Source organism: Pocillopora verrucosa, chromosome 3 (assembly GCF_036669915.1).
Source record: "Pocillopora verrucosa isolate sample1 chromosome 3, ASM3666991v2, whole genome shotgun sequence".
NCBI classification, from domain to species: Eukaryota; Metazoa; Cnidaria; class Anthozoa; order Scleractinia; family Pocilloporidae; genus Pocillopora; species Pocillopora verrucosa.
Genome location: NC_089314.1, coordinates 7,600,522 through 7,627,277, shown reverse-complemented (window position 1 = coordinate 7,627,277; position 26,756 = coordinate 7,600,522). Strand labels below are relative to the sequence as shown.

The following is a 26,756-nucleotide window of genomic DNA, read 5'->3' as shown; positions in this document are numbered from 1 at the left end:
TTTTAAAGTAGTGTTAGACTTATACGATGAATACAGCTGAGATTGTAACAACAATGAAGAAGGGGTTTGGACATAGATTTCAGTGCAGTCTATGATGACACGTGTTAACGGATAGAGCTCTTTGAAGCTATCTGGCATAAGTTTATTAATGCACTCTCTAGTTGGCCATATTGGCTGATTGCCAAGAAAGAAGTACAAAAAATTGGCCCAAGTTGGTATTTTTCTACTCACACTGGAAACATGTAAACCAAAACGCTGGGCAAGGTCCAGTCCAAATAAACCAAGCTTCAATCGAACACAAAATAAAAAAAGCTCATCTTTCAGCTGCATTTTGCGTACTCCTGGCCTGTTTGTACCTATTTTTGAAGCATACACATAAACCATTGTTTCTGCTGTTGGTTTAACAAGTTCAAAAAATAACTTATAGTGATCATAGGTTGGAAAACCTTTGTAAAATCTCACAAGAGTATTATCTTTAGAGAACCTTTCCATGCCAAACCGACTAATCATAAGATTTGTCTCTAATTCTTGAATTTTTTGCCTCTGATGACTCCTTTGTGGCAGCAGCAGCCTCCTTGAGTATTTCATCTCAGTCTCCTTTTTGCTCACTTCCAACTAAGTTATTTTCAGCTGCTCCATTAGGCTTTGAATCTCACTCCTTGCAGCCTGATAATCTTGCTATAATTGAGATGGTGCTTCAGGTTGCTCAGGCTCTACATCACTCTCGTCTGTTTGTGTCTCACTAAAGGGAAGAAGTTTAATGAACATATAGATGATATAAACATACAGAGAAAGAAATTAGGTTTACAGGAAAGTGGAGCAACATAGGGTTAACTCCTCAGTGTGTCTCATTGGCTACACACAAGAAAAATGAGGCTTTTCGTAGAGAGATTTTCTTCTATTATTATTACTACTACGTTATTGTTATTATTATTATTATTATTATTATTATTATTATTATTACTATTTTCGTTTTTCAAAGCGTTCTGCTGGCAATTGATACTATTACCTTTCAACATGTCGTACAATCTTTCTTCTTTGGGTCGTTCTAGCTGGCCAATTAAAAACAGACGGGACAGAATCTTTTTTAAAATTCCGTCGACCAGCCCGATCAGGGGGCAGAAAATCTTCATCTACAAAATGTGCAGAGCAGACCCTGGTGCCTTCAGTGAGCTAGAAAGAAATAAGATATTTAAGCTATAAAAGTGCATGTAATCCAAGAGAAACACAGATTGAATACAACAATACATTTAATGAAATTTCACAATTACTACTATTAGTTGTAGTTAGTACCTACCTTAAAGTTTTCACCTATGTCTCGTCGAATTTTTACGACCCAGTTTGCTCTGAGTTGTTCGTCTTTCTTTGGAAAACGATGAAAAGACAACGAGCTGTTGTAACGGGAGTCACTGTTACATTGTGGAACACAACAATGCAACGCACAACCTCGTTTTTTCTTTCTGGCAGGTTGTAAAACAGAACAAAATGTTATTCTTATTTGTGAATCCACAACTGGTTGGCGAAAAGATTATGATTTCGAAATACCAAGATGAGTATTTGGCCACTCAGTTGCGGCAAAAATGAAGGCGAACGAGAATGTGAACATTAGTTGTGTTCAACGAACTTTAAAGAATTCAACACGCAAAAATCGGAAATATAGATCATAATCTTCAGGATTCAAGGAAATATAATTCTTAAAACTGAAAACCGTTTGGTAAAATTTCCGCACAGCCCCATCCTACATTATGCATTCAGTTCTTGAACAGAGAAAACAATGACAAAAACAATACATTTCCGTTGGGAAAACAGATTTGTTTTACAATAGTATAGGGCTGTGCGGAAACTTTACCAACCGTTTTCTGTATTGAACGACGTTACGTTTATAAGACTGAAATACGACTATAATATCAAAGAAACTCACTGTCACTCGTTCCTGGAGAAGCGGCCATATCTTGTCTTATATTTGGGCTTTTGCCTGGCTTTTACTCCCAGAGCAAAGGTAAATCAGGCGGAATTCAAGCACGATGAAACAAAAGTCACAATAAATCTCGTTTTTCGTTCTGTGACGATAGGTTTTCGCTCGCTACACTAGAATTTTCGGAAAACGTACAAACGGGGGAAAATAGCTCGGTAGAGACGACTCGGCTTGCGAGAACGGAACTCGTCACGATTTCCTGGCACACGGAGATCTGCTTCGAGTGAGCTTGTACGGACGTCAAGGAAGAGACAGCGTTTTGGTTCCAAAGTACTTTTATTCGCAGAGCGCTCTAACACACAACATGCTAGAGACAAAACTAAAACCGCAATCATCAAAACTGCACATGGTACTTGCTTAATTACTAACTGGTGTGAGGTGCTATTGTTACACAAATCGCAATATCTGAATAAGGACACAAAAGGGCGTAAAAAGGTCTCTTTGAAGTTAAACGAAAACTACTTAAATATTCCATCTGTTTCTACGACGGAAAGAATCTCAAAATTAAGTCGAGTCAAAGAACGAACAGAGAAACCAAAACCCGAATTGAAATAAAACCTGAAATAACACTGCGCACATGAATTTTTCCCCTAACAGTTCTTAAACAACAAGTGTTTGGGATATTTTCGACCAAAAAGTCAAAGTTCGTTTCGCTTGAGTTGATCACCACAATGAACGGGACGCTGGTTTGCTTGCTAGCCAGCAATGCGTTGCTATGTGGTACCCAAACACGTGATTAAGTCGTGAAAAGAGCCTATTATGTGGTTTTGTGCAATCTTCTTTCCAGGTGCTTTTCATTGTGTAATAACAGACATCTAAGTGATTTTACTCTCCTCGTGTTACCTTCTCGTAATAAACCTTGTATCATCCTTATAACTGGAGTCGGGCAGTTGTGCGCGAAAATGATTTCAACCAAAGGACAAGATCGCTATCTCGCTGCACTTGAATTATCCTGGAAAACATCTTCATCGAGGGAAACCCTGGCAAATTTTGCAGAAGATGTTACAGCTCATACAATGAGTCACGTCTCAAGTCTTGCGTCTCCCGTTTTTCGTGTTCTTGGTGTTGGCAGTGGAAACGGGAAAACAGACTTGAGAATTCTAAATTCTATAACAAAAGCCATGGTATCGTCACAGATGAAGAAACCAGTGATACACACCACCATCACTGAACCCAGCGGTGACCTCATACAGGAGTTCAAGTCATCTGTGACACCATTGCCGCAGCCATTGGGTAGTCTGGCCGATTTTTCCTTCGAATGGCACCAGAAGACCTTTCAGCAATTCATCGAGTCGTTTCCACTCGAAGACTGCTTCGACATGATTCATTTCGTAGCAGCCCTGTACTACATGGATGCCGAGAGCTCCTTAAAGAGCTGTCTTAAGCTGCTTGCCAACGGTGGAGCCATGTTCTGCACGGTTGGACCAGAAAAATCGTTTTTTCCGAAGCTGGCTAAAATACTTCACACGGATGGCGTTGAACATGTCGAACTTGGGTCGGTGAACAAGCTTTACACCGAGGTGGACCTTGTGGAAATTGCTCAAAAAAACAACTGGAAGTACGAAGAATTATGGGCCGTTCAGTACAATGCCGATATCAGCTGCTGTTTTGATGAGGCATCAGCAGATGGTGCCTTGCTTCTCGACTTCCTAACCCACCAAGAAAATTTCCGTGCTAATGCTGAAAAAACGGTTTATGACAAGGTCATGGAGTTTTTGAAGAAAGAGTGCTTTACTGATGAAAGTGGTAAGAAATTTGTCAGACCGGAAATCACTGCAGTTGTAATTTACAAATAAGTGTTACTTTTCATAGTTTGGTTTTTCATTTCAACTTTATTCTCAAGGTCTATGCACAGGCCTCCCAATCGTGGAATTTGAGGTTTTTTTCTTTGCCTGTTTTTGTCTTATTATATGAAATAAAATGTAATTAATAAGTTTTTTTCTTCACGTGGTATTTTAGTCTCTGTTCGTCATGCTGTGGAGCACTGCAATACAGATGAGTTATGAATATGAAAGTGATCCTCGCAGTAGTGAACACTATTTAAGCAAATAAACCTGTGAATGAATGAATAAACGGCTAAGAATATATGAAAGTCATATATTTGAACTTCATACTTCACGGGTTTATTTGGAACCAACTTATTGACCAGCTCCAAGTTGGCTTGATAGCTCAGTTGGTAGGGTGCTGCACCGGTATCGCCGAGGTCATGGGTTCAAATCTCTTACAGGCCTGAATTTTCACAGGACGAATGCTCTTATTTCAGTGCCTTTAGGCAAAACCTAAAGCATCCCTAAAGGTTGACTTAAGCTTTAGGCGTCTTAAATTGTAAACCGAAATATCCAAAAGCTAGCAGTTACCTTTCATGAATCTTTAATTGAACATAAGGTGAACTTTAGTAACGTAAATCTTTTAGCATCCTTTAAGTGTTCTCTTTTTTGGCACAAAAGAGGGTTTTTAATTAATATACATTTAATTTACCTTTGAGGTGAGAATTAAACGAGTCTCGCTGTTTTGACATCTTAAAGTGACGCACTGAAGATAGTCTAATTGAAATCTGAACTGTCAATAAGAAATGCCTTACAAATTAGCCGACACTTGCGTTGGCCAGGAATAGCAAATTTTGCCCCATATGCAACAGCAAATTTTGTCGAAATATCGAATTGAAAGCGACGGGTTTTCATTTTCGCATCTCCTTTATAGAACGCATGGAGTGCGATGACAAGAAAGGATATATTTACTGCGCTCATTGTAATGACTTCGTATCACGTTCAACTTTCGAAAGGCATGAGCGAAAACGTAACAAGTCGAACTTGACAGATACTTTCGGGGCGACTTCAAATTCCCGTGATTTGTTTCACGAAATTTCAAGTTCATCTGACGATGAAAATTAGTTACCTTGATTAAAGAGAGCGAGTTTCAAGGAGATTTTCTTAAATCTTGTTCACCTTAAGAAAGTACAACCCCAGATGATAAAGATGTTTCCCCTTCCGACTGGTCGACGGTCTACGAATTTTATAATATTGCTACAAATGTGCCACTACGTGGAATAAACTGGATGAATAATTGGGGCATTAACGTTTCGTCATGCTTCAAGCTCGTTTCTTTTGATACCAATGATTTGAAATTACTGACCGCCGTCTATAGAGTGATGTACCCAGAGAGGCGAATTGAAGAGAGTAATCTCGTAGAAACTACATATAAATTTGGCTCATTTAAAATCTGGTCAACTACGTATGAGTGCAAAATGCAACCAAGAGGAATACGTTCTGCCAAAATACTAGCATCCTGGCCAGCAAAGAATGGACAAGTCCTTCAAGACGCGTTTTTTTTTATCTCCAGGCATCGTCCAGTATTATTTTACACATTCAATCAAGCTTGGAGAGGAACATGTCACGTACTACTTTGCATGTGTAAGATGGTTTTTAGCCCATGAGGAATCTTATTTTGCAAACCCAATTAAAATCTACAAAAATAAATTCCATCCAGGGGGGCCAGCATCGTTTACGCCACTCCAGAGGGTATTTTCCAGGTTTGCCTCTGCTGAACTTGAGCTGGAGGGGCAACAAACAATTGCTGTTGCACAAATAACAAGGAACGTGTTTTTATAAAAATATCGCACACAAGCATTCACAGTCATCCCTGCATCAAAAAGCAAAGGGAGCATCGTATTAGAAATAGTAAGTATCTTTACACAGAAGAAAGTCCTAATTGCTTTAAAAATTTTGTGGTAATAAGAATGTTCAACTGTACTTCTAAAGTTCACCTAGTTACTAAGTAAATATCCAATCATTTCATACAATTAAAATAGCTTTTAGATTAGATTAACTGCGATCTCCCTCAAAAGATTCCAGTTGAGGTTCCAGCTTCCATCTTTTATGAACAAGTAGATTCTGTATAAACAAGTAGTATGCTTTCCAGTACTAAAGGGAACAAAATGTGACCTTGGCAAGGTACAGTCACAGTTTATAATTACATTCTATGACATAAAAGTGAAATGAGGCCTTTGTTTCAGTTGGAAGCCCAACACGTGGAGTTTCCAACCCTATTACTCCAAGGACTGGTCAATAGGCAACTCTCCTTAACACACTAGCAATACATCAATACTTTGAAAAATATATAAAAAAACTGTATGACAGAAAAAGAGTTCCACAAAAGACTTCATACACAGTGTATTAAAAGAACAATAATTTTGTAGGAAAGAAACTAAACTGACCAGAGATTAAGACTGTCTCAAAAAAATTACTCAGAAAGTTGTCAATTGCAGTCTGTACCAAACTCCAAAAACAAAACTAAATAAAATAAATTGGAACAAAATATCTAGGTTTAAAGAAATGAATGTGGTCATAACCTATCCACATCTTCCTGAGGTCTGGCAATATATGGATTTTGACATTTGCAGCCTGTGCTAGGCACTGAGATTCCACTTACTGAAAACTTGACATTCTTAAAACCTTACAACTGGTATGTATGTAGATAGAGTCTCAAACAAAAAATGACAATAAATGAGAGAGTCTGTTCTTGAAAGAAGAAAGGGGTAAGTTTCTAAAGAAACTGTGGTGCTGCGTCGGTGGGAGAGTATGACAGGTGATTTAATGTCAACAACAATTAGTCGCTCTGACGAAGGGCTAACGCTCGAAACGTCAGCTTTTTTACCCTTTACGACGGCTAATTTACATTTTCAACCCAGTTGTTAACACTAAATTACCCTATTAATTATGAAAGAGTTGAAATGTTTATACCCATATTTGGATATAGACATTTGATATTTTGATGTTTACAATTTAGAGACACTGTCATTTGTGACAGTCTTCTGACTGACCAAATGAACACAGGTACACTCTCACGTTTCTTGCCCAGGCACTGGCATAGAAGCCTGGCACTGGCTGTGTTTCTGTTACAGGCTCTATGTTAAGTGGCCAGTCCACCAAAGTTAAACTTGCAAAAATATTTTTTCTTTCCACAATCTATCTACATCTTCCAGGAGCCAGGCAATACACGAATTTTGACATTTGCAGCCTGTGCTAGGCATGGAGATTCCACTTACTGAAAAACTTGACATTCTTAAAACCTTACAACCGGTATGTATGAGAGATAATTGATTTTTGACTGATATAACATAGACAATTAGTTCTTGTGGCCCCTCTCAAGTTAAGCTCTGGAAGCTTCAGTCACCATTCAGTTCTGCTATTTTTTGATGTTGTTCAGTTAAGAAGCAGATACTCTCCAATCTGGCTATAGTTGTTTTGCATTCCTTTGACTTTGAATGTCAAGTGTGCCGGAGAAAAGAGAAAGTAAATCCCTGCTCGAATACAGACACAGTCCTCTGGTGGTTACAGCTGACAACCGAAATGGGTCTGGCCTTCAGATTTGAGACCTATTTAACAGCTCAGTGCACATATCAAATTAAAAAAAGGAGAAACCATAGAGCAAAAAATAAAAAAGATACGAGAATATCATTGCCAAGGTACCAAAGGGTAAGACCAAAGTATGGGCAATCTGCACTGCACCTCTCCTCGGGACATGAAAATAAACAAGCACTGAGAGGAGCGCACAAAACTCTCCACCCAGCTGGCATTGCTTTCTCTGAGCTGACTGCATGAGGTTTGAATCCTCACAAGGGACTCAGATTGTAATGTTTTTTCTTTCACTATCCTACATATGATACCATTAGCTCTCTGTGATCCAACTTGTCCATTGGGAGTGAAATGTCTTCCTCTGAAACATGATCCTCAATTTAAAAAAGAAGAGTGCTTGAAGTAAATGATGTGTGCTTAAAACCCTGTGGCAGATCTAGGGGAGGGCTGCCTTCCCTTATTTTGGATAATGAAATAAACGCAGAGGGAAGAAAAGCTGGCACAGAAATACATGTACAAAACATTTGGTTTCACCCAGTGACCAAAAAGCAGTCACTCATAAGCTGTACCATGTATTAAGATTACATATTTTGAAAAAGACCTGATGGGCTGAAACCTGCTTTCAACTTAAACAATTGTAGCACAGGAAAATTGTGGTAACAACTGACTAGTCTACATATGAACAGTTGTTCAGTTTGGGACTATACCAAGCAATGAGAGTCCATGTTATTGGAAGATTTTGTTACGTCTATACCCACTTTCAAAGGAAACAACATTATCACAAAGTTAAAAAGTGTAAATGTAACAGAAATGTGGTCACTTGTAATGATCCAGGAGCATTAAGATCTGACTAAAACTCTGTCACCCACAACCCAAACCTTGCATAAAGATTCTACATTTTGAAAAAACCTGACATACTCAAACCTACTTTCAGTTTAGAAGCCATACATTCAAATGCATGAAAATTGTCAGTAAAATCTGTCTTGTCTACTTATGTATAATTTGTCAAAAAAATTTTTTGACACTTGTCTCTGGAGCCTGAACCAAGCATTGATACTTCATATTCTTAATACATCCTTAAGCATATCTTATTTTACTTTGGACTGAGTCAATGTTTATCACAAAGCCAAAAAATGCTTAGTAAAAATAATGTGGTCACTCACAATGATCCAGGAGCATTGACTAAAAACCTCTCATTTGTAATCTGCAACTTGTATGGAATTTCCACAATTTGGAAAAACCTGACATTCAAGAAGCTACAACTTGTGGCCAAAGTACTCAGCACCCCGCTCTCTCCTTACTAGGTGGTTGAAAACCTTACACTTAACAAAGTAAAAAATAAAGCTTGAAATAAACTCCTTAATAAGTTTCTTGCAAGTCCCACCTTCCCCCCCCTCCTCCAAACAATGTTGCCTGAAACCAGTCACCATTTTGCAACACCAGGCAGATTCAGCATATTTGATTGATATTACTCGTCACAAACCTAAAAAATGGTCAACCAGACCAGCTATTATTTGAGAGATGACAATCAGTTAAGAATTAAGACATACTTTAATCCTTGATTGAAATGCAATTTTTCCTTTTGCCAAACTTTCAAAAATATTAAGTGTCCTTGATGTTTCTGTTCATAACAAGTATCATGTATGATTACTTAAAAATTTTAAATTCAAAATACAATCAAGGAATGAAGCTTACATTCCTTAAATGGCACTGACGTGAGGTTTTTAATGGCCGCACTCCAGTATTCATGCGAGCTCAATGCCACAACTGCTCTTTAGGTACCCCCTATCTATCCAGGCTTCCTGACTAAAATGTCTAGTCCCTAATAAGCCCACTCCTCTCTCCTCCTACTAAACAAAAATCTACAGTATGGGTTGTATTGTTATTTATTTGACTGTATTAAATAGAGCTTATCTTGTTATTCATTCCTTCCTAGTCAAAATAAAAATGTATATATCCTTCACTGTTGAAAAGCAACCCGCTATTTCAAAAAGTCCATTACCTCCCACACCGTCCCCTCTGCCCCCTACTTATTTGTTTTCGATTGAGTTCTGTTTGCATGCCATACATACAAGTTTTTTTTTATCACAAGCTTGCTTTTGTAATTGTTCTAATCGCACTTGAGAGAAAACAATTCACAATTGTGTAAAGCGTCGATCACATATCATTACACAACAAAATCACTTTCTTGCACAAGAAATATAATCGAATTAATTAACGTCGATGCCGTGACTTGACGCTTGGATAAATTTCCTTTGTTACAAGATATCCTTTACCTTCACACGGCTAGATTTTCAGATATATGAACAACTTACCTTGTTGAAATTTAGGTATCGGTTCAAAGCTGTTTGCTTGAACAAGTGAAGATCGAACGTGTAGTAGGAGTTTTCCCGCCACAAAAGGCCTCCGTGTTTCCGTGCTTCCAATTACACTTGAGTCTTCATTCGTACTCGCCAGCGTTAGCTAGGCTCAGCACACTCGGTACAGTGTATAATCACAACGGGGCACAGTATCAACAGGAGGTCCTTCCAGGTTTGGTATAGGATAATGTCACGCTTTTTTGGATCTCAATTCCGTTGACGACTCTGTTAACAAAGCATCCTAACGAAGCGATTGTTGTCTGATTATTTGGCAGTTAATTCAGGGTTGGGGAAAGTAAGCGAAGGAAATGGCAGAAAGACGATTACACGATCGCGGACAAAATCAAGATGATAATGCGGTTCCAGCGGCAATTAGAAATAGTAACGAAGAATGCATCGTACAGCTGGAGGAATTGATCCGCAGCAACCGGGCTCTGGCGAGCGAAAACGAAAAGCTGCGTCAGCTGCAAGAGCGCAGCAACAAATCAAACTTAGAGGCTCTTCAGCGGATTGAGAACCGTCTTGAAACTGGTCTGACTGGTGAAAATGGAGCCAAAATCCGTCGGCGCCAAAATAGACAGAAGCGAAGGACGATAGTAGTTCCACCAGCTTGTCGAGTGGGTAGAAAAACATAACTGATGAGCATGAATAATGTGATATATGTTCATAATTTGCTTGATTCAGTTCTGTTTCGTGGAAGATTTGCTTTTATGTTGAGTACGTGTTTGGCGCGCAAATTATATGCATAACTCAATTATTTAGGCGGTAATCATTTGGCATAGTTATGTGTGGTTACATTTACTTGATAACCCCCTTTGCCATAAACAGGTCTACCAGAAAGGTTTTTTCCTCCCCGTTCTTTCAGCGAGGATAATCCAGTATGAAAATTAATGTTATTATCTTTTCTCTTGAACCCTTTTGACTTTCCCTGTTTTAATCACACAGATGGTTAAGGTTAATTGTACTTGTGTAAAAAGGGTGGAAGTAGAAATAGGGGAAAGGTGACAAATTGATTGTTGAAATTATTTCATTTTTTTAGGGAGCCGTGAGAAGGATTTATGAACTTCTTTTAAAAAAAAAGCGACTTTAGTGGATTTTATCTTGACGAAGAGTGAGTAACATGTTATTATATTCAAAGATATTTTACTTTATATTGATTAAGCCGTGAAATCAGAGTCAAAGCTGCTGCTAGAAATATTGAGATGTTATGTGAATACCTTATTGTTGTTGCTTTTTTATAGGTATTAATACTGTTACAACAGAATATGTGGCTTAATCACAGTGTTTATTCTTGTCTTAGAGTAAATTCTGATAACAACTATGGAATTTTTGAGCGAACAGTAGAGCAGGTTGTATACCAACAGGGAGGACCTGAAAAGTGTCCCTGGACAAAGGATATCATTGAAAGTAGCTATCAATAATCATAGCACATGCATTTCACTTTCATTGGGGTGTCATTATGATTTTTTGCAGGTGGGCATAAGAATTTGGCACTTAAGCATATTGATGTATATTTCTTTTATAACAAGTCGAGTTTCACTGAAGGCCTTGGCTTGAAAACATCCAGACAAAATTGTGCTCCAGTTGGTCAATTTGTCTAGAGCCCAGTCCTTAATGATACCCCTGCTTTTAGTCTGTACCATTAGTTAGTGTCGTTAACCACTTTCCCCTCAACAAAAATGTCATCATAGAACTAGCATTCAGTAACACAGTTAGATAACACGAAACCTCTGATGAGCACCCTCATTATATGTTTCAAATTTAGGACAAGAGGAAGGGTATATTTTTAATTTTTTCCTAATTTACATAATCACTTTCTCAAATGTTGCAGAAATTTAAATATGTTGCAAACTAGAACTTTCAGGTTAATTTCTTGTCTCTGAGACACTAAGTTCAGTGTAAATCCTCAACAAAGCTTACTTCACACCTTATGAATCACCAAGGACATACTGCAAATTTATATAACTTGGAAAATATTCCTATGTGGCCAGCCATAAATGATTATAAATTTGAACATTGTCATTTATTTTCATGGGAATCTTTTTATAATCAACTTCTCATGGCATTTTGATAATTATTTCTTTGAACAGCTGCTTTACAAAGATATTTTAAAACGTGCCTGGAAACACATAAACTGAAGAGCAGTAATCGCTATGAGGCACATAAACAAAAAACAAGAAAGAGTGGTCGCCAAAGAGAGGTATTTATTGGGATACTATTTTAACATTTTACTTTTCATATACCCTGCTGTTAACAAATGACAGGGTGTGACAGATGTTCAGTGTTACCAGTGCACCATTGAGTACATTGATCAATAGGAGGGAAGATGTTTCCCACTGAATGCATTTTTTTTGCCACCTCAAAATTGGATGGCTTTGCATATAGACACTTTTAAGGGACTATGTCCTCTCAAAATTGTTCTGTACCTATGAGAGCAATTGTTAAACGAATGATGTATTCTGGTCTGTATCTAGAGCCTTCCAAGAAAATCTTTGTAAAGTAAATTTGGTAAATGTATAATATTATTTTAAAGATGGATCTATAGTTGAGGCAAAAGAATGAAAAATATTAAGATGTGATTTGAGATCAATGATAGCTTGTATGGACCATTTGATGAAAAATAAAATACAAAGAGACTCTAGTATAACATGCTTAAGAATTCCATTCTTACACTGTGTGCACATGCATATCAAGAGAAATTAGTAATTTGGATCATATTTTCCACTTGAAGTCTTATAATACCCTTCTCATGCTTGTTGTATTTTTTTGTTTTTTCAGAAGTTAATGAGACAAACTAAGCCCTGGAGCTGGTCAACTGGGCTGACCAGCATGAAAAGGGGAGAGTGGCAGAGGTTCTTGTGATGAAGGCGATGAGCAGTGAAGAAAGCTGTTATGAGGATGATGATATAGATACCTCAAAAGTAACAAAATACTCTGTCCATCGCCTTCAATGGGAGAGTAGAAAAATTAAAAAAAATTTTAAAAAAAACTTGATGAGGCCTATAAGAAAAAGCTCACTTCAAGAGCTAAGGAGAGAATCCTACCCAGAGTTGATGGGCAACCTTCTCTGAGATGCCCACTTACTCAAAATTTTCCAGGGTGGGCAATACGTGCATCAAGAGTTCCGGAAGGTAATTCGCGCGCAATGCATTCTGGGATAGTCTCACAAAAAAAGTGGGCACCAAGCGTGACAATATGGCGTGTGTCTCTGTATTCAATGCGTTCTTTGAAGCGTGTCTTTATCTATAATACAGTCTTTTTGTTCTTGTAAGTGATATCAACTGGAAAATAATCTTCGTGGGTATTATATTCAAAAGGTAAGTTACAAATTTTAACTTTGTTTTAGCTGTTTTTAAGCTTTTAATGGTAGTAGATTCAATCCTGCGCGCGAGTGACATTCGCGAATACAAGAACTGTCAAAAGTCAAAGATTCTCATCGTATTTTTATTACTTTGCAGCCGTTTAATGACATGGTCTTTGGGCACAGAAATTGTGCAGTATTTGGGTGCCATAACAGTGGGAAAAAGCTTGAGAAATGGGCTTCACAGCAATGCGAAGTTCACGATTGTTTACACGGCACTCCGCCATGTGACTGTCCGCTGCCGTTCAAGCTATTTCCGTTCCCTACTGAACGCAAAAACAATGAGGGTAGAAAGCGCTGGATCCATCTTCTAAAGAGAAAAGGCCCGAAAGGAGAAGTCTGGCAACCTAATAATTCGTCGAGAGTCTGCAATGAGCACTTTGTTGATGGGAAACCCACGAAAGAAAACCCTGATCCTGTACTCAAAATGGGCTACGAGACAAAGTCTACTCGTAACCGTAAACCGCCTACTGATAGATCATCATTACTAGAAGAAATGAAACGTTTAAGAACTCAAGATAATACTCAAGATAACACACAAGATAATATTCAAGATGATACTCAAGATAATGCACATGATAGTCAAGATGCTCCTGTGATTCAAGAACCAAGTAGTTCCTCGTTTATAACAGAAGAAGAACATTGTACTACTGCCGGTCGACCCGACCATATCACTCACGATCATGCATATTCGTTTGGCTGGTACAACCTAGAAGATCCTGACTTCTGTATGAAAGAAAAATGCTTGCAGGAAAGACTCAAGCAGTTCAATGAGATCAAAGATCTCAAAGAAAAACTCCAAGAACTTGAAAGTGAACTCAAAGCATGTAAGATAAAACTCAAGGCCAGACAGCGTAAGGGACTAGAACATTCTGATTTGAAAACAAATTCATCTGTTCGTCTACTAACCGGCCTACCATCAAAACGAGTATTCAATAAGTTGTTTGAAGTAGTGAAGGGAAACATTAAAAAAGTAAACTACTGGAGTGGCCCAAAAAAATCTACTAAAAAAGGAAGAAACTTCAAAAAAACACCAAATAAGTTTGGCCCTAAAAGAGCTTTGTCAGAAAAAGATGAGTTTCTTTTGACCTTAATGAAACTTCGACTTGGATCAACAAATGCTGACTTAGCACAGAGGTTTGGAATTTCAACTACAAATGTAACAAATGTTGTTACTACCTGGGTGAAAATCCTAGCAAGTGAACTTAAATGTTTGGTTTACAATCCCTCCATCGATGTTGTGAAAGCAACTTTGCCCGCAAAGTTTAAAAAGCCAGGCTACTCTAATGTACGCCACATCATTGATTGCACAGAAATATTTATTGAAACCCCAAGCGACCCAAACCTTAGAGCAGCTACGTGGTCAGACTACAAGCATCACAACACTGCTAAGCTGTTGGTATCAATAACACCACATGGTTTTTTCAATTTCTTATCCAAAGCATGGGGAGGGAGAACTTCAGATGTGCATCTGACAAGAGAATCATCATTTTATGATATCATTGAACCTGGCGATGAAGTGATGGCAGACCGTGGATTCACAATTGCTGAAGACCTCTTAATCAGAAGCTCAAGACTACACATCCCCCCTGGTAAACGTGGACAAGAGCAGTTCACTAAAGCTGAAGTTGCTAAAACAAAAGAAATTGCAAATCTTAGAATCTTTGTTGAGCAAGCAATAAAACGGTTGAAGACGTTTAGACTGATAAAGCATGAACTACCAATATCACTGCTTGGCAGTATAGACAACATTGTACTTATTTGTGCAGCCTTATGTAACTTGTATAGACCCTTGGGTAAAAAATGATTAACAAGAAATGTACAAATAGCTAAAAAGATTGACAGCATTTAACCCATGAAAGAATATAAACTTCATAAATTTAGAGGATACCAATATGTATTAGTCTAAGTTCTTTCTTAGGTTAAATGTTATTCAAAATCTCTGCTCTACTTTACTAGCAACTAGTATAGAGTGCAATCACTTAATCTTTCATACAAATGGTACCAAATAATACTAAATAGTGTTGATAATGGTACATAACAAGAAAATTAAGTAATAGTATGATTTAGTACCATTTAATGCTTCAGCTATTAAGTATGTGCACTCTGAATAAGAACAGGAACATTCAACAAGCAGATCAGGGGATGCTCCAATGAATTGGTCAGATTCATCAATAAATAGTCCACACTCTCTGAATTTTGCATCTTTGTGCTCCCTCTGAAACAGTTTCACATACTTATCCTTAGCAACTTTCTCCATGTTTCTTCCATATTTTAGAGCAGGTAAATGTTCCGACGGTCCATTACTTTTACCCTGGATTGTGTCCACTAGTTCCTGTGCATCACCCCCCTTAGTTTTAAGGGTTTCAACTTTTGTGTACACTCTATAGAAATTAGAGGCAGTTAATCGGCCTTTTCTGTAATCGTGCCATGCCTCATTCTCAGACTGACCAATGGTGCCTTGTTCAATCAGATGTATATCATCAGCACTTAAGTCTTTCTTTGATGACTTAGGCATTACACATTCAGGTACTTCAGTATTAATTTCTATTGTAACGGAAGTTGAACACGGTTCCTCAAACTCAGCCGTTGCTAATTTGATGAATGCCGATTCTGGCAACAAGTCCTTCAAATTATTATAAAACGACTTCCTCTTTCCTTTTGGAGTCAGGGGCTTCAACTCTTCATGTGAATTGAATAACTTTCGGCGACTATCGATGGCAGGTCTGGTCGTCTCTAGAAAAACACAAAATAAAAGTAAATTAATTGCTAGGTTACAAGCTAATAAGAACTTTCTTATTTATGTCCCCAGATAACACTTATGTCTATCCAGTATACATACTGTAAATACTTTGTTTAGAATTTTAAACATAATAACATACCTTTATTTAGCTTTGAAGCCTTCCACTCCATATCACAAATTCTAGAGGGCTTGATTACAGTCTTGTTTCCTATTGGAACATTCCACACACACTCTTTGGACGTACATGCAGGATTTGTCATACCATTACGGTTTGCTGCTTCAATTCTGAACAGCAGTGCCATCACATGAATACAAGAACCACTCATACTGAAACAAGAAATAACAAATAGTTAGGGTATATGATAGACATAATATTTTAAACATTCTAAAGTATAATATATATTGAGCTTAGACCAACAACATTAGTCATAAAATCGAGGTATATGATAAACATGATATTTTAGGCTTATATTTTGCATCAGTTACAAGTTAAAGTCTTATAAAACAGAAAGTCTAACATACCCAGCAGTACAGGTACAGTAGGCACTGATAATCTCTCCATTTTTTCTTGAACAAATCCATGATGTATGTGGTGTATCACCAACCTTCATCGAATGCGTACATTTTGCTTTCAAGAAGCAAAAATCCATATTTTCTAGTTCATGGTAGAAAACTTCTTTCAGAAAGCCCGAGTCAAATAAGCGGTATGCTTTCCCCTCTTTGTACTCATTCATGACCCGTTCGTGCAGTTTAATATCCTTTCCAGGATGATCAGCCATCAGATATTTCGTAATGTCACTTAGAAATATAGGAGGCCATGATGTTAGCCCATCTTTTTCATCAATCCATCCGTCCTTTAGCCCAAGAGGATCGGGAAGCTTGCTGCCCTCAGGAGTAAACAATAGCTTCGCTCTCTCAGACTCCGTGATGCACATTAGTTCTTTAGCCGATGCTTGTACTTGGATTCCCATCTCTGATGCTGCAAACACACGGGCTACAAGTTCAGCTTTAGCTCCAGAAGTTTTAAGATTTCGTTTACGGCAAAATAACTTGAGAGCGTCCACCTTCCATGTGTTGACTTCCTCGAGGGAAAGCTCACTTGTCTCGCTCATTTCCACGCCAAAAACGACGAGAAAACTATATGAAAACTATATACAAACTAGTGAAAACTATATACAAACTATTATTAAAACTATATACAAACTATGATCTAATTTAAACTGGAAAAAATTGTAAAATCGCGAGGTAAAAGTGTATAAATGTTGACGATGCTTTAGTTATCAAGATGGCCGCTGTCACGCTTGGTGCCCACTTTTTATATGAGACGATCCCAGAATGCATTGCGCGCGTTTCGATATCGGAGACTCTTGATGCAGGTATAATGCAGTAAAAAAAATTGATTTACTAATTAATCAATTTGAAAATGTATAATATATCCAGATCATGAAGTATTAATCAGCCATGTCTAGAATGAAGGTCTTTTACATGCCTGCATGAGACTTCTTTTTCATTGAATATGTTAATTAGCAATTTTAATGGTCTCATTATCAAAAGTAAGTAATTGTGAATTCTTCAATTTTATATTTAATTTCCTCCGTAAGAGATACTTTTTTCCATATGGATGTACAGGTCATTTCTGTATATCAAAGTTTCAACTGCATTTAGAGTAAGAAACTGTTTTGCATCAGTTATTTAAAAAAAAATAAGGTATATGATCATATTTAATTAGTATTACAGATGTAATAACAGCAAATAATTGATAGAGTTATTGCAAATTTAAATTGATTTAGAAAAAATATACTGATTTTTTAGATTGGTAGGTTTAACTTGTATTTTTTATTGTTAGTATCAGTTCAAATTGTATGTCTTAGTGACTGGATTTGAGAGTGCAATTTGTAAATTACCGTAACTTCCGGCTGTTTACCCGCTGGAAATCTGTTGATTTTGCATTAAATGCACGCCACTGCGGGTAATGGGGAGGTGCGGGTCATGTGACAATTTTAAAACCTACCGGTAGTTGAATTGAAAAAATTTATCACCAACACGCGTTTCCACCTCTCAAATGAATTTTATTGTATTAAGAGTGCCACAAAGCGGCACGAAACATGATGCCGACTCGAGTTTATTTCACGCATTGCGTGACGAACAAATTGCTATCGGCACGCGTGAAAACGAAACCTTGATCGTGACAAAAATAATCCAAAGATATCCGGCGCATCAGTAACAAATTTCCTTTTAAGCTTGAGCTAAAGAGAATTTTCCCGTTTTAAGGGACTTGTTAGGCCCAATAGAACCGAAGATATCGATTTTTTCAGAAATCGCCGACAGTACTTTATAATTCAAGTTTTAACAATCGCCCAGCCTTCTTTCAACAAATCGACATGGTGCTGAACGATCGCTCGCACAAAATGTGGCCACAAATTCGCATTCTGTCAAGTATGAAACGTTGAGATTTGGACATGGGCTGCTAGTGTTTTTACTGTATAGTTTTATCAATAAAGTACATGCTAATATAGACACAGAATTGTGCAAGCGTCTGAATTTCTTTGACCTTTAAACTCGACAATGACGCTTTCAAGCAAGTTTTCGAAAGTTAGATCAGACAGCTTCTAAAAGAATGAAATGTAACACCTTTATTGTCACGTTTTCGCCACCAAAAAGTTGAATAACATAACGTGCGGGTTATCCACCAGTGCGGGTAATCTGTTGACCTTTTTTTAACCGTATGCAATGATCGGCCGGTGCGGGTAATCGGCCGTGCGGGTAGTGTGTTGCTACAGCTAGTCATATTGTGTATTTCTTATATTTTTATAGTTATAAAGATTCTATTCTATTCTATATACATGACTGAAATTATATGAATTATACATTAATGAAAGAGAAACAATCTTAATAAAGTATGACAATTCGTAATTCAAACATTTGGACATCTTTTTTTTAATTATGTATGAGCCTCAAATGGGATATCCTCATCTTCAATGTGGGTTTACTTTATCTCAGGGGAGCAAGTGAGTTTTGAACGAAATTATTTCATCACTGTGATTTCAAACATTCTGTAATTAATTGTATGTGTGACGTCTCTTTTTCTAACAATTAAGAGGTTGCCCAAAATATTATAAGTTATCATAATAGAAATGTGGGTGTGATTAAGCATATCAAAAGTCAATTTAAGGTGAAACCTGCAGCTTTTAGAGGCACCTAAAGGTCACTTAATGATGAATGTTAACAAAACTTGAAATTTAAGAGAATCTGAAAGTACAACTAAAGATGAATTACAACAAAACCTGCAACTTTAAGTAGTACTTAAAGGAAAACAAAAGATTATAGAAACCTTTAAGACGCCTTTACAAGTAAAAGTTTGGTAATTAAAGACGAGTTTACGAGAATTAAGAGGATTCTTAAAGTCACTTAAATGCATATTGTTATTTAGGTTTGCTTTCATGTGATCCTAAAGTGTTCATGAAATGGTTTATAAGGAGACTTTAATTTACTTCTGAAAGTTCAATTAAAGATTCATTTCAGAACTTTCGTATGTCACCTAAAGATGTCTTAAATACTTCTAATGTTAACCTTTAAGTTTCCTTTAAGGAAACTTAATTTAGTCATTTCATCCTGTGTTTTCTCAGGCCTTATTTTTCACTACTGCTTAAGTAGTGTACATTACTGCGAGGATCACTTTCATATTCACGTCTTTATCCGCAGTTCAAATATATGACTTTCATATATTCTTAGCCGTTAACAGATGAGTCAGTTAAACTTAATGCAATAGGCCATCGAGTCATAGCATGCCAATAATGTTTAAATTTAGCGAACGATTCCGCTGACGCACTCTACAATTTCGCGCCTGCTGTCATGGTAACTGATCCGATGAACTAAAGCTCCGTTCCTCTGATGCACTGTGATCTGTGTGATCTTGGATCACAAATCCAAATCCGGAGCCTCCTAAAGGAACGCACCCAATGTTAGCGTACATGTAGGCTATGGCCTACTAGTTGTTTCCGCTGTTTGTCAACCGAAGGGTTTTTTTCTTTTTTTCAGGAGGCTCATGAGGTAGTAGCACGACACTTACAAACGATAAGCCGATGTCATTCACACGTGACTAACTGTAGCATGAATAAAGGAGGTTGATTTTTTTGTATTACCAATGCTGTGAAGCCCTTTTTCTGGCCCATGGGATCTTGAAGGATCCCTGATTGATTTTAACGTACCTTTTCCATTCTTAATGTAGTGCAAAGTGCCGTAATGCATTATGCAGTCTAAATTGTATGGCAAATTCAAACTTTGAAACTCTTTGCGGTGGCCAATTTACGTTATAAACTCAGTTGATAACGCTTAAATACCCTGTTATACTCTCCTATTGACGCAGCACCAGGGTTTCTTTAGAAACTTACCCCCTTTACAAATTTAAAGTCTCGTACCCAGACCTTCTACAGCCAGTTACCGTTAAACGGCAGGATCTGGGTACGAGATTTAAGTTTAAAGAACATTGCATCAGTTGTGTTGGCCTGTTCCAGGCCTTCAGTAAGTAAAATGGAGCGAAATGATAAACGGTGGGATAGTGGTGGAGTGAGAAAATGATAGCCTACGTGTAGCAATACCCCACCCCCAAGGAGTAACGGAAGGAATGTTTCTCCATCGGGAGTACGGCTACACGAAGGCTGAAAAAACTAGGGAGGCTTGGGTCGGATCGGGTCGGGTTAGGTCGGGTCGACCCGACCCACATCTCCCCGTTTTTTTATACCCCTCTGCTACCATACCAGTGTTTAATTTTCCTATCGTGCTTCTTTTTTGCAAGCCAAACGCCTGGAACAGGTTAATTGTGTGTCTTGTGGTATATACGCAATGCACGAGCTCATCACTTGCATGCTGTGCCCCTGCGCAATGCTATTAGTTGTGTTTCGCTATCAAATGTCAGGGGGAACTCCAATCAGCGTCAAAATTAGTTAACACATCATGTTTAAAGAGAGTCCTATTAATATGTAGAATAACACATCCGTTTTCTAGCACATTCTAAATCAATGTTCCCATTCGATGTTGCCTTTGTGTAGCTAACGGTTCATGGAATTATGATAAAACATTGTTTTTTCGGGGGGGGGGGGAGGGTGAGAAGGGGGTGAATAGGTTAACTAAACAAGGCCAAAAGAGAAGTATCTCAGAATATCTCAACTTATCAATCATTCCCATGGTCTTACTTACTGTGGTGATAACACAGTCAACGTGGTTTTTCCAAGAAAGAGTTTCATTGAACAAAACACCGAAATATTTGATGTAGCCCCCCTATGTTCTAAACTGACTCCTCTTTTTGGTCAAATGAGCAGGGTGAATCCTAATATTATCATTTTGCTAAATCGCCTGCAGTATTTAACATAAAATGTTAAACATGTTAAAAAGAGATAACCAGACTCAATAAAGCGCAACTCGAACGAGTTACTAAGTAATCCTTCGTATTTCCAGTTGTTCCTTTGGGCTATTTTGTTCACGTTTTCCTGTTATCCACCTAGGTGTAAATTTTCTTCGCCGAGCCGAGGTCGACGCGATCTGGTTTAAGATTCCTGGTCAGCTTCAGGAAAAACAATTTTTCTAGTCAGTGCGTAAAACATAGTTCCACCGCTTGCAAGCAACTGAAGACAGACAGGGATTTGGCGAAATTAATCATGTCGAAACAATTTTCTCTTGGAAAGGATTCGATGCATTGCTAAAACGTCATCTCGTGCTATTCGAACGAGATGTCAGTCAAACTACGTAATACCTGCGGCAGTGGTGTTACTGATGACCTGTACTTTTGTATCAAGACGCTATTGGGTTCAATGATGGCCGTGCGTATAACTAGTTCCTTTTCCAGCTGTATCCGATCGATAGCTGTTGCCACTGGCAACAGCTATCGATCGAATTATCAAATCAGTTTTCCATTTTACTACCAACACCGCCAACACCTAGAACACGGGAAACGGAAGAAGCAAGACAATTATCGGAGATATTATTCATTGTAACATATTCATTGCAAGTGTCGAAAACGTGAAAAAGCTGTACCACGCTTCCTTATAAACTCACGATTTATTCGCTTGATTCAACAATTTTGCTACTATGCGGCTTCGGTTGACTCCCAATCACAACTCTCGGCTTATTAGAAGGAAACACACTCAACTTCCTGTTGTAAGCACGTGGAACAGTGCCATTTATGGGATGCTAATACACGCGCTGCATACAGGCTTGCTTAGTTATGTATAAATAAACGAGATCCCTTATAAATTTCAATCAAATTGAGAATAATTAACGTATCGTACAGTTTCCAACACAAGTCCTACTTAATTCCTAAGGAGCTACCATGGTATAAATCTCACCTCTATGTACGCACGGCCCTGCCTACACAATATGACGTGCACAAATTTCTTCAGCTGCTAATTCCCGTCGATTTTAGCCGCGAGGTTTCAAACCTTTTAAAATTTTTTTCCCATTCCATCCCGATTTAGATAGGCCTTTTAAAGCTCAAAATTACAATTAAATATGCAGATAGTTCTCGTCTCGAAAGACAATGAGCATGTACCTCTTTAGCTTTGGACTTAACGAAACTTCAAACTTCAACTGAGGCTTTGCGACGTTAGGGAACTCTTCTTTAGAACGGTAAATATCATTTTTAAGTGTCTACCACACGGATCTCGTAAATGCAAGAAATAAATACGTTTTTCTTTCGTTTTTCAAACGGCATATATCATTCTTAGGTTTTGATATGTCCTAAAAAAGATATGGTAAATGCAAGAAATAAATACGTTTTTCTTTCGTTTTTCAAACGGCATATATCATTCTTAGGTTTTGATATGTCCTAAAAGTTTTTAACTTCAAAATCGTACGTTTTCAGAATTTTCAAAATTTTCAACCCAAGCCTACGCAATTTTTTTGCCGTGAATTCTAGTAAACAAGAATGCTGAATCGTACGTGCAACAAATTCGTTCGTTTTTCGCTTCTGAGAAAAAAATTTATAATTCTTTGAAAAAAGCTTTGGTCTCGAAATATTCCTTAGTCGTATTAAAGTTCACATGGCAACCAGGTGGACAATGAGACATGGTTTGATGTTGCTCTGGTTAAGAGCCTACGCAATTTTTTTGCCGTGAATTCTAGTAAACAAGAATGCTGAATCGTACATGCAACAAATTCGTTCGTTTTTCGCTTCTGAGAAAAAAATTTATAATTCTTTGAAAAAAGCTTTGGTCTCGAAATATTCCTTAGTCGTATTAAAGTTCACATGGCAACCAGGTGGACAATGAGACATGGTTTGATGTTGCTCTGATTTAAAGATTTAATGAATGTAACCAAGAAGTTATAATTCGTAGACCCAACGTTTTGACACTGGTCGGTCGTTTTGCCATGTCATTTATTCACAGAATAAACGATTACCTGATAAACTCCGACACAGTTGTAATAATTCTGCGAGCTAGTATAATACCGTTGTCGACACTTCTGTACGCTTCTTATCAGACTGCCGGGCACGGTCTCGAATAGACTAGATAGCCAGGAGTTATAAATTTTCACTAAAGTGCCACTAAATGGTTCCTTGAAAGTTCCCAAGCGATATACATTTTAGTATGCTCAAGTTCGAAAAAATTTTTTCCACCTATAACCTAATTAATTTTTGGAATCGCTAGACATTTCCGGCTGTACCAAAATCTGCTACTCTTAAGAAGTTTCAAGGAATATTTCAGTGGCACTTTGGTGAAAATTTTTACTGCGGGGCATTAAGTCTACTCGACTAAAGAAACAACAAAACGACAAATACAAAGCTTACAGGTATTGTTGTTCGTCAGTTCAGTAATCTGGCAACATTCAATAATTTCTTATTTGAATGCATTACATCTTGTCGCTCGTGAACAGGCTGCTTCTAAGATTCTCGAGACAAGAAAGGTTTTGCACTACTCCACACCAGCATGGTCCCTTGTTGAATAACTTTTAACTCTTAAGTGTTTTTCTACCGTCGGGAACATCTTTAGATTCGCTTAGATTTGATTAGATAGATGTTCTAATTTGGTGACAGCAGAAATGGCTTTGTTGATGATGGATACTGAGCCAAACACGTTAGTTTGCTGTGGTAGGGTACTCTTCTGTAAAACTTAAAGCAAATTTAGTGCTTTATAAGGTACAGTAAAGTAGAAACTTTGCTGTATTACATTGATCGTTTCGTTTTCTGCGCGCTTCAGGCTTGAGCTATAAATCCGGAAAACAAAACCCGGTCCATAACTTAAAGTACGGATCTCGAGTTTGGTTAATAAGAGGTCGGTTCACGTAGGGGTGAGTTTCAAAACTTACATTCCCTCCCTATCAGTGAGCATCACGCGTACCTGGCTTATTTTACGTTTGGAACCTCAGGCGCAGCGTCTTTTCGAGCGCGGCGCATAGTTAAGAATTGGAGGCAATGCTAATTACTTTTAAAAATAGTTTTTAGGGAGCTCTTTTAATTTGAGCTTCATTAAGCTTGTCACGGTCTGGTTATCTCTTTTAACACAAGATATCATTTGCCTCTGAAGGTGGAAAGTAACCTTAACACAATTTTCATTTAGTTTTACACTTATGTAATTATGTTGTTTTGTGCAATCTTCTTTCCAGGCGCCTTTCATTGTGTAATTAGGGCAACAGACACCTAAGTGATTTTACTATCCTCGAGTTACCTTCTCGTAATAAACCTTGTATCATCCTTATACCTGGAGTCGGGCAGTTTTGCGCGAAAATGATTTCAACCAAAGGACAAGATCGCTATCTCGCTGCACTTGAATTATCCTGGAAAACATCTTCATCAAGGGAAACACTGGCAAATTTTGCAGAAGATGTTACAGCTCATACAATGAGTCACATCTCAAGTCTTGCGTCTCCCGTTTTTCGTGTTCTTGGTGTTGGCAGTGGAAACGGGAAAACAGACTTGAGAATTCTAAATTCTATAACAACAGCCATGGTATCGTCACAGATGAAGAAACCAGTGATACACACCACCATCACTGAACCCAGCGGTGACCTCATACAGGAGTTCAAGTCATCTGTGACACCATTGCCGCAGCCATTGGGTAGTCTGGCCGATTTTTCCTTCGAATGGCACCAGAAGACCTTTCAGCAATTCATCGAGTCGCTTCCACTCGAAGACTGCTTCGACATGATTCATTTCGTAGCAGCCCTGTACTACATGGATGCCGAGAGCTCCTTAAAGAGCTGTCTTAAGCTGCTTGCCAACGGTGGAGCCATGTTCTGCACAGTTGGACCAGAAAAATCGTTTTTTCCGAAGCTGGCTAAAATACTTCACACGGATGACGTTGAACATGTCGAACTTGGCTCGGTGAAGAAGCTTTACACAGAGGTGGATCTTGTGGAAATTGCTCAAAAAAACAACTGGAAGTACGAAGAATTATGGACCGTTCAGTACAACGCCGATATCAGCTGCTGTTTTGATGAGGCATCAGCAGATGGTGCCTTGCTTCTCGACTTCCTAACCCACAAAGAAAATTTCCGTGCTAATGCTGAAAAAACGGTTTATGACAAGGTCATGGAGTTTTTGAAGAAAGAGTGCTTTACTGATGAAAGTGGCAAGAAATTTGTCAGACCTGAAATCACTGCAGTTGTAATTTACAAATAAATTTTACTTTTCATAGTTTGGTTTTTCATTTCAACTTTATTCTCAAGGTCTATACACAGGCCTCCCAATCGTTGAATTTGAGTTTTTTTTTCTTTGCCTGTTTTTGTCTTATTATATGTAATAAAATGTAATTAATAAGTTTTTTTCTTCACGTGGTATTTTAGTCTCTATTCGTCATGCTGTGGAGCACTGCCATACAGATGAGTTATGAATATGAAAGTGATCCTCGCAGTAGTGAACACTATTTAAGCAAATAAACCTGTGAATGAATGAATAAACGGCTAAGAATATATGAAAGTCATATATTTGAACTTCATACTTCACGGGTTTATTTGGAACCAACTTATTGTCCAGCTCCCAGTTGGCTTGTTAGCTCAGTTGGTAGGGTGCTGCACCGGTATCGCCGAGGTCATGGGTTCAAATCCCTTACAGGCCTGAATTTTCACAGGACGAATGCTCTTATTTCAGTGCCTTTAGGCAAAACCTAAAGCATCCCTAAAGGTTGACTTAGGCTTTAGGCGTCTTTAATTGTAAACCGAAATATCCAAATGCTAGCAGTTACCTTTCATGAATCTTTAATTGAACATAAGGTGAACTTTAGTAACGTAAATCTTTTAGCATCCTTTATGTGGTCTCTTTTTTGCCACAAAAGAGGGTTTTTAATTAATATACATTTAATTTACCTTTGAGGTGAGAATTAAACGAGTCTCGCTGTTTTGACATCTTAAAGTGACGCACTGAAGATAGTCTGTGATAGAACTGTCAATAATAAATGCATTACAAATTAGCCGACACTTGCGTTGGCCAGGAATAGCAAATTTTGCCCCATGTGCAGCAGCAAATTTTGTCGAAATATCGAATTGAAAGCGACGGGTTTTCATTTTCGCATCTCCTTTATAGAACGCATGGAGTGCGATGACAAGAAAGGAGATATTTACTGCGCTCATTGTAATGACTTCGTATCACGTTCAACTTTCGAAAGGCATGAGCGAAAACGTAACAAGTCGAACTTGACAGAGACTTTCGGGGCGACTTCAAATTCCCGTGATTTGTTTCACGAAATTTCAAGTTCATCTGACGATGAAAATTAGTTACCTTGAATAAAGAGAGCGAGTTTCAAGGAGATTTTCTTAAATTTTGTTCACCTTAAGAAAGTACAACCCCAGATGATAAAGATGTTTCCCCTTCCGACTGGCCGACAGTCTACGAATTTTATAATATTGCTACAAATGTGCCACTACGTGGAATAAACTGGATGAATAATTGGGGCATTAACGTTTCTTCATGCTTCAAGCTCCTTTCTTTTGATACCAATGATTTCTCTTCGCAAGAATCAAATAAATTACCTCGGGA

At 37.9% G+C, this 26,756-nt stretch overlaps 4 protein-coding genes and 1 pseudogene across 4 annotated transcripts; 4 read left to right on the top strand and 1 right to left on the bottom strand.

The window, feature by feature from the left end:
* The first annotated feature begins 2,760 nt into the window (after positions 1 to 2,760).
* Positions 2,761 to 4,107, top strand: LOC131793389 (histamine N-methyltransferase A-like). Its single transcript, XM_059110799.2, has one exon. The coding sequence runs from the start codon at positions 2,878 to 2,880 to the stop codon at positions 3,769 to 3,771; it is 894 nt and encodes a 297-aa protein (XP_058966782.2). The 5' UTR covers positions 2,761 to 2,877; the 3' UTR covers positions 3,772 to 4,107.
* Positions 4,108 to 9,867: 5,760 nt separating this feature from the next.
* Positions 9,868 to 12,960, top strand: LOC131793401 (uncharacterized; annotated as a pseudogene).
* Positions 12,168 to 14,857, top strand: LOC131780064 (uncharacterized). Its single transcript, XM_066163711.1, has one exon. The coding sequence runs from the start codon at positions 13,160 to 13,162 to the stop codon at positions 14,855 to 14,857; it is 1,698 nt and encodes a 565-aa protein (XP_066019808.1). The 5' UTR covers positions 12,168 to 13,159.
* Positions 14,858 to 15,056: 199 nt separating this feature from the next.
* LOC136279723 (uncharacterized) lies at positions 15,057 to 17,625 on the bottom strand. The gene is made up of 3 exons (XM_066163712.1): positions 16,316 to 17,625; positions 15,933 to 16,120; positions 15,057 to 15,786 (listed from the first exon to the last, which is right to left on the bottom strand). The coding sequence occupies exons 1-3, from the start codon at positions 16,903 to 16,905 to the stop codon at positions 15,065 to 15,067; spliced, it is 1,500 nt and encodes a 499-aa protein (XP_066019809.1). The 5' UTR covers positions 16,906 to 17,625; the 3' UTR covers positions 15,057 to 15,064.
* Positions 17,626 to 24,530: 6,905 nt separating this feature from the next.
* On the top strand, positions 24,531 to 25,403 carry LOC131777273 (histamine N-methyltransferase A-like). Its single transcript, XM_059093539.2, has one exon. It carries the CDS (start codon positions 24,624 to 24,626, stop codon positions 25,401 to 25,403), a length of 780 nt encoding a protein of 259 aa, XP_058949522.2. The 5' UTR covers positions 24,531 to 24,623.
* The last annotated feature ends 1,353 nt before the right edge of the window (positions 25,404 to 26,756 follow it).

Bases quoted from the DNA above. Each gene is read 5' to 3' on its own strand.
- LOC131793389 (XM_059110799.2), top strand. From the start codon at position 2,878: ATGATTTCAACCAAAGGACAAGATCGCTATCTCGCTGCACTTGAATTA.
- LOC131780064 (XM_066163711.1), top strand. From the start codon at position 13,160: ATGGTCTTTGGGCACAGAAATTGTGCAGTATTTGGGTGCCATAACAGT.
- LOC136279723 (XM_066163712.1), bottom strand. From the start codon at position 16,905: ATGAGCGAGACAAGTGAGCTTTCCCTCGAGGAAGTCAACACATGGAAG. The intron at 16,121-16,315 runs GTATGTTAGACT...TTCTTGTTTCAG, and splicing joins TACTGTACCTGTACTGCTGG to TATGAGTGGTTCTTGTATTC. The intron at 15,787-15,932 runs GTATGTTATTAT...GTGTTTTTCTAG, and splicing joins GGCTTCAAAGCTAAATAAAG to AGACGACCAGACCTGCCATC.
- LOC131777273 (XM_059093539.2), top strand. From the start codon at position 24,624: ATGAGTCACATCTCAAGTCTTGCGTCTCCCGTTTTTCGTGTTCTTGGT.